This window comes from Sinocyclocheilus rhinocerous, unplaced genomic scaffold (assembly GCF_001515625.1).
Source record: "Sinocyclocheilus rhinocerous isolate Xijiao unplaced genomic scaffold, SAMN03320098_v1.1 scaffold2352, whole genome shotgun sequence".
Lineage (NCBI taxonomy): Eukaryota > Metazoa > Chordata > Actinopteri > Cypriniformes > Cyprinidae > Sinocyclocheilus > Sinocyclocheilus rhinocerous.
The window spans coordinates 129259-136851 of NW_015662593.1; the positions used below are offsets into that span (position 1 = coordinate 129259).

General features: G+C 37.4%; 2 protein-coding genes across 4 annotated transcripts in view; both read left to right on the top strand.

Annotated features, from left to right (window-relative positions):
- The first annotated feature begins 287 nt into the window (after positions 1–287).
- On the top strand, positions 288–4753 carry LOC107728177 (small ubiquitin-related modifier 2-like). The gene is made up of 4 exons (XM_016538271.1): positions 288–382; positions 2649–2774; positions 4134–4205; positions 4301–4753. Exons 1-4 carry the CDS (start codon positions 362–364, stop codon positions 4361–4363), a joined length of 282 nt encoding a protein of 93 aa, XP_016393757.1. The 5' UTR covers positions 288–361; the 3' UTR covers positions 4364–4753.
- Positions 4754–5284: 531 nt separating this feature from the next.
- LOC107728178 (hematological and neurological expressed 1 protein-like) overlaps positions 5285–7593 on the top strand; it is a 5337-nt gene continuing 3028 nt past the window's right edge. For all 3 annotated transcript variants that reach the window (XM_016538272.1, XM_016538273.1, XM_016538274.1), the window contains exons 1-2: positions 5285–5479; positions 7004–7143. In XM_016538272.1, the coding sequence (XP_016393758.1) occupies positions 5424–5479; positions 7004–7143 (196 nt within the window). In that variant the 5' untranslated portion in view covers positions 5285–5423. The remainder of the gene's footprint in view (positions 5480–7003; positions 7144–7593) is intronic.

The following is a 7593-nucleotide window of genomic DNA, read 5'->3' on the forward strand; positions in this document are numbered from 1 at the left end:
CATATTTCCAGTACGTGCCTCAGGCTTGCACAGTATCGTCAACTCACTCATCAGAATCTTCGGTAATCCTCGGCAAACTTCGCCACGGCTCATTCGGTTCTTGTTGAGTCCTCGATAATCCTCGGCAAACTTCGACAGTTGGTTGAACCGGCTCATTCGGTTCTTTTTGAGTTGGACGTGCTATTTCGGCTGTGCGTCCTGCGTCATCAACCCGGAACTAAAGTTCTTTTTTTTTTTTGGAACTAAAGTTCGATTCAGTTCGATTTGCGAACCGGTTCAACCGGTTACTTCCTGAGTACCGGCTTAAAAGAACGATTCGTTCAAGAACCTAAAATTACTATTTGAGACTGCAGAGGCAGTCATGGCAGACGAGAAGCCAAAGGTACGTGTGTATGGGTTTTTATAAATGTTCGAATAAGCACGATAATTCATTGGTAACGTTAACGTTATATGATTAATGGGTACCATTTATAAGGAACATTTTTTTCCCTCTCTCTCATTTATTGTTAATTGTCTGTCATTTATTAAATATTGTTATGGTCTTTCATAAAGATAACACGCTAATTATCTAGTTCGCTAATGTGGCTCGCACCTGATACAAAAGGCAAGTGATAAGACAAAACTTACCGTGAAGCACTGTACCAACGGGGTCCACTGCGACTGTTCGCGCGCAAAGTGCTGGTCTCTTTCGGTGCATTTATTTCAACTTGCGTTGATTTGTAACGGATTCATTTTGTGGTTTTGCAGTGTATAATAAGGTGTGTTCCGATTTACACGAGTTTCTTTGTGTTTTAACTGCATCATAGCCATTTTTATTTAATTTTATTTATTTGTTTTGTTTTTAGACTTTAATATTTGAAAAAAAGTTGTGTGCTTGTGCATCTCTGGAGTATTATGGGAATCTCAGCTGTTTGCTTTATTGACAGACAAACTCTACTACTGTATTATGTGCTGTAAACAAATCACTTAATTTGAAACTTTATCAGTGTTGTGGTGCCACTATCATGTGGAACTGTGGGTTTATTTCTGTTCTATTGTTCAAAGCATGCATCTCTTTATTACTTTATTAAATGGCTTAGACCAGGGGTGTCCAACCTAGGTTCTGGAGGGCCACTGTCCTGCAGAGTTTAGCTCCAACCCGAATTAAAGGGATAGTTGACCAGGGGTGTCCGACCTAGGTTCTGGAGGGCCGCTGTCCTGCAGAGTTTAGCTCCAACCCGAATTAAAGGGATAGTTCACCCAAAAATGAAAATTTGATGTTTATCTGCTTACCCCCAGGTAGTGTTGTCACGGTACCAAAATGTCAGTATTTGGTACCAATACCAGTGAAAATCCATGATTCTCGGTACCAATTTCGGTACCAAAGCAAAACACAAAAACATGCTAATTAAAAAATGTGACTGTACTTTCATTTAATCCAAACTGTGTACATATTTAATTTTAAAGGGCTTTTGAAAACCTAGAGTGTTTCAGCCAAGAATAAAAACAAAGTTGGCTTAAAAAAAAAAAAGCCCAGACCTGCTTTTCTGACTGATATGACACAAACAATGTTAACCATTTGTACATTCTCTAACACGCATATTTTAGATTCACAATTCATTTAAAAGCCTCTGGTGTGTAAAAATAGTAAATATCATCATGTCCTCCTGTTTGTTTTACCAAAATCTTTGTTTGTGTTCTACTGAAGAAACAAAGTCACCTACATCTTGGATGCCCTGGGTGTAAGCAGATAAACATCAAAAAAATTTTTTTGGGTGAACTATCCCTTTAAAGTCCAGCTAATCAAGAACCAGCTAATCAAGGTCTTACTAGCCAGAGATAGTCTTCTTATTGGGAGATGAGAGGGTCTGTATTACTTACTATTGAAGAAACGTCATTGAATTTCAGTCAGGGTTGTGTGACACTCAATCTCCGGTTATGGATACCATAGGAATAAATGAGAAGTGCCTTAAGCTGAATCCCACCTGTAGCAAGAAGTCAGTGACTTCTCTTATAAAACTGATTTTTTTCTGTGTAAACTCTAAAAATAGTTAAATCCAAAAGTATTGTAAAACATGTTGAAGATTAGTGGATAGGCATGTCGATTCATTAAATAAGCTGTTTCCTCCATAAAAGCTGTTTATTCAGTGTAGTGAAGCCTCTCCTCCATTGACATTCATTCATTCATTCAAAAAAAAAAAAAATGCTCTCTGGTCTCCTTTCCCACGTACTGCCAAAGCGGAAGCGTTAGCATTAGCTGTTATGTTTATTTGGCTAAAGGTTGCAGGCTTGCCTTCTAGTGGATATGTTACTAGGCATGCTAGAAACTTCCAGGCAGGTGTGTTGAGGCAAGTTGGAGCTAAACTCTGCAGGACACCGGCCCTCCAGGACCGTGTTTGGACACCCCTGGTTTAATCTTTGGAGGACAATGTTATTTTAAGTGGGTGAAAGCAAAGCACACTTGTTTTGCCACTTGTTCGCGTTATGAAAACGCTTTTATTGAACTAAATTTGTTTATGATTGTTTGGGTACCTTTCTTTGATTCCTATCTCTAAGATGCTATGGTGCACTAAATCAATCAATAACTTTATTTGTTGTTTGTTGTTCTTCTATATTTTTTCCATTGGATAAGAATTATTTATGGTGGCTTTATTTCACTTTTGTTTCAGGAGGGTGTGAAAACGAGTGACCACATAAATCTGAAAGTAGCCGGGCAGGATGGCTCAGTGGTTCAGTTCAAAATCAAGAGGCACACACCCCTCAACAAACTGATGAAAGCATATTGTGAGAGACAGGTAAGTGCTTTTATGCACCTGCAACTTTTACCTTCCCTGACAAAAATAATAATCCTTCATTTAGGTGCACAGGACTGTGTTGTGCCTACTGGCCAATAAGAGATTGGTAAAGATGACATGAATGTTTGGAAATAATTGGTTATAATTTGGATAAAAATATCAGCTGTATGTATCTGCAGCAAATGAGCTTGGTGGCTCAACATTTAAATAGTCTGTTTCAGTATATGCTGTAAGCTAGTCCGGTATTGCATTATCCGAGTTCCTTTGAAACCCTCTACCTCCCCCAGCTCCACCTGTCTAGATGTTCTGTGAGGAATATTATGTATGTTGGTGTGTGCAGAAGCATGACTAACATGATCAGCATGTGTAGTACAGGGCTCCAGACTGCACCTAAAACAGTCGCATTTGCGACCAAAAAAAAATTAATTTGCGAGTGATATTTGTGCCTAGATTGCCACTGCGACTATATAAATGTATGCTATGACTTAAAAATTTGCATGTAATGCCTTTTTTCATGATTGTTTTGCAATGACATCTTTTTTATGTTGATGTAATAAACTGGGACGATGCGCATCAAAGTTTTAGAGGGAAAAAAACTTTTAAACAGTCCTCATCTCTGCCGAACACCATAGTTGACGGCACACCTGTTAAAGCAGGCTCCAGTTGTGGCAGCATGAGAACATGATTGAAAAATGATCTAAAAAGCTGTTGTTTTTTTGGATTGAAGTGTCATAAATGACTGTCATGTTATTCTAAAATTTTCCTTCCACTCATCATCTGTGAAATGGAGCAGAACAACATCATAATCAGTCCTCACTTTATACTCTCATCCACAGATGGCTTGTTTTGGCCACAGGAATGGGTGATTTTATGGCTTGATAAATAAAAGCAGCATGGCACAAAGTTTCATGTGCTTGTCTCCTAATTGGGACCTGAAATAGATAAATATTAATTCTGCTCTTTAAAACAAAGAAAGGCAATGGCAGGAGAATTTTATGTGCTAACAGCGGGAAACTCTGTATATTTGTGCAGTGTGCACATGTCAAAAGGGCAAACCTGATATTGAAGCTAACACATAAACACGCACATCAACCCAATCACTTTATTTAGCTATCATGTAAACACTCTTTTCGGATTCATCAATCAGAATGATTTAATTCCAATTGAAACAAAAAGTGCCCATGTAAACAACCACTGAGTGTTGTTTCTAAGACAGGGGCATCCAACCCTGGTCCTGGAGAGCTACGGTCCTGCAGATTTAAGTTTCAACCCCAATTAAACACACCTTAACCAGCTAATCAAGGTGTTCAGGGTTACTTCACTTAACTCTCAGGTCCACATTTTATCTGTTTTGAACAGGGGCTAGCAATGCGGCAGATTCGGTTCCAGTTTGATGGGCAGCCAATTAATGAGACTGACACACCAGCTCAGGTACAGTTCACTGATATGACCAGTTCTGCATGTCACAATACTTTTAGTATGCTATAAAGTCTGATTTATTTATTTATTTATTTATTTATTTCTAGTTAGAAATGGAGAATGAGGATACAATTGATGTATTTCAGCAACAGACAGGGGGCCTGATGTAAATAACAACTACCTCTGCCTTCCATCACCACAGTCCTCCCTGTTTCCGTTTTTGTGTTTTTTTTTTTGTTTTTTTTTATAAATTTAGGCTGACGTCTCTTCACATTGCCAAAAGCTTGCCTGAAATGCCCACCAGCTCTCGCAAATCAATGAATGATGTCGTAAACGTATTCATTTATTTCATCAGATGTGAACTTAAGAGTGTCAAGACTAAAATGCTTTTGATCAGTGATCAAATCTTTTTTTGGGGGGGTTAATAGATAGAATTACAGTCAGTGTCAGTGCTGAAGTACTGTTTTGTTTGCTCTGAAGCCATTGGGCTTTTTATATAAGTTTTATATGTTTATGTATTTCTCTTTTGTACTCCGGCCAGTTTTATTCAGTATCTTGTGTTGTGAATTGAAATGTTTGAATTGTGAATTGAAATTTTGTTGGAATAAAACTGTTTTACAATTTACAAAACCACTTTTATAACTCATTTATTATTTTCCTTAATGGTTCAGCAGTTGTGGTTTACATGTTGCATAATCTGCAAAATGTAACAAAATAAGAGGGCTCATGAAAAATACTGATTCAGTGTTGCAATAAATAAGCTATCACAAAACAAATCATTACATATAGTCCACAAAACTAAATAATTGCTTGAAAAAATGTTTGCATGTTTTCCCAAGCAGTGACCGATTTTGATTCTTCATTACTTCAGTATTACCCAAAAGATAGAATAAATACAATTTACCCTGATCATCATCGTGTTCTTGAGCATTAGTGAATGTTTGCTTATTTTGTATAGTTTTGTATGTGTCCTTAAGTTGTCGACAGGTTTTATTCTAAATTTACTACCGCAGTTGTATTTTCACAAAAACAGTTTGCTGTCTGGCGCCGCACCAGTGGCGAATCTGCAGAAGTGCAGCAATAATCGCGTCTAATGGGCGTGTACTGGAGCGCAGATTCCACACCGAGAGACTGATGACCTGAGCGGGAAACGCTCTTTGTGGCTTGATGGCAATAATCTGTCGAATATAGTTTGGGAGAAGCCGTGAACAGAAGTTTTGGGTGTTCAAGATGACGACCACCACCACTTTTCAAGGCATGGACCCGACCGCGAGGAGCAGCTCCAGGTGCTGATAGATGTCTGTAGGAAAATGCTCAAGCGCTTTAGTAAACAGCAAATTATTTAACCGTTATAATGTCTAAAGACGTTATCTGAGATGTAATATCACTGACAAAATTACTATCCAACCGAACGATATTGGTGTAAAAACGAGTGGCGATGCTAATGAGAAATGAGCACTATCTTGGCCACAAATACTGCGTTTTGGGGATAAAATGGTACACACTAGATCAAAGGCAAAGTTTACTGGATTTTCCGGTTTATAAAATGCCAGTTTTGTTGTAACAGTATGTGCATCCTCCGGCAGTGTCTGAAAATCTTGTTAGCTGCCTATCTACAGTTAGACGTCTTTTGAGGGATACCAGAAACGCGTGCTGCATTTTTGAGGCATCACTGTCGCTTTTCAAGTCTGCTAAATGTATATTTTAATGCTCCAAAATGCTGTCTAAGCAGGCAGCTCGCATGGTGACACGGCCTTTGACTGCAGCGTCTACAAAAGGACATAATTAATAACATAATTGATGAGGAACTAGTACAGCTTCTTCAATGCATTCCATCAATCGTTTGTAAATGTGAAACCGGTCCCTCTCCAGACTTTCAGAGTACGGGAGGATGCTTTGAGAGCATGTGTGTGTATTTAAGGTTGGGTGCGGTTCAGTAGATGTAACGTTAGTAGAGAATTTTATTATGCTCTCTGTTGTATCCGTTTTATCGTCTCATTAACTGAATGCACTAATGACCTGCAGATATTCGTCGTCGTTTATCAGTCGTTTCTCCAATAGACTGCTGGAGGGAGATGTACTTACTTCAGCATGCTGTTTCAGCTCAGTTCATTTAAGCTTTATTGGCACGAATGTATGAGACATTAAGTATGAGAATTGTTTTGATTTACAGAAAATAATTAAGCTAATAAAGCAAATTAAATCAAACAATACTTGTACATGAGGAATTAGGATATATTTGCATTATATATAGGCCTATTTGTATCTGTTGTGAAACACGTTTTTCTGCACAATTATATTTGGATGAAAAAATGCTTAACCCCCTACCCAAACTAATCTTATTTTCTCTCTACTAAAGCCTAAATTTTTTTTAAAGGTGCACTAAATAATTTTACTCAACATTCTACCCCTAAAGGAAATAAAGGGCCTTTGAGAATTATATGGTCATAAATTAAGGTAAAGTAATATGATGCTCATTGCTCACATGAGATGGAGACTCCAGTTTATTTCATACAAAGCTGGGTCATTCTTTTGGATTGATATTGCCCAAAAACCAATGTGATATGCTATGTTAGGGTATGTGTGCATTATATTCTAGTATTGGAGTATTGGCTTAAATTATACTACAAATGTTTATATTTTTAGTCCTTAGAAGCCAAACATAAAAGCTGACGGAATGAACAGGAAACCATCATCAAAAGCAATGAACTTTTAAAATAAAAGTAAACAAGGTGTATATCTAAACATATTTTGTTTTACTACATATTTTGTAGTGTCAAATCTTAATGTGTCTTTGTTTACCATCCCAGAGTGCTGCGTCCACCAGGTGGAGGTTCAAACATCTGCTTTGGCACAGATGAAGAGAAACCTGTGAAGAAAAACAAAATGGCATCTAGTATTTTTGCCGAACCTGAGGACCCTCATGCCCATCGAAGGAACAATCCACCAGGTGCTGATTTTTTATTATATATATATATATTTTTTTTTTTTTGAGTGATATCTAATCTTTCACCTTTTTAATAGCATACTTCTAGGCAGTGTCATTCCCTTGCCTTTAAGATGGCTAAACCTTAGAGAAAATGGGATGATAAATATTTTAATGATTGTATATGTGTATGCACTGCTTCAAATCTCATACTTTTTAGAGATAAATGACTGGTAACTTAGGCATGTGTGCTATTGAGCAACCAAATACTGTTTCAGTTCCACATTTAAAAACTCGCTAGGTCTTACATATTTATTTAGTCATTTAGCAGACGCTTTTATCCAAAGCGACTTACAAATGAGGACAACAGAAGCAATCGATTGTAGTATTAAAACAACTAAAAACAGATCCAAAACTAAAAGCTAAAACTTTATCAATACGACTTATACACATACATTAAATAAAGAAATTAAA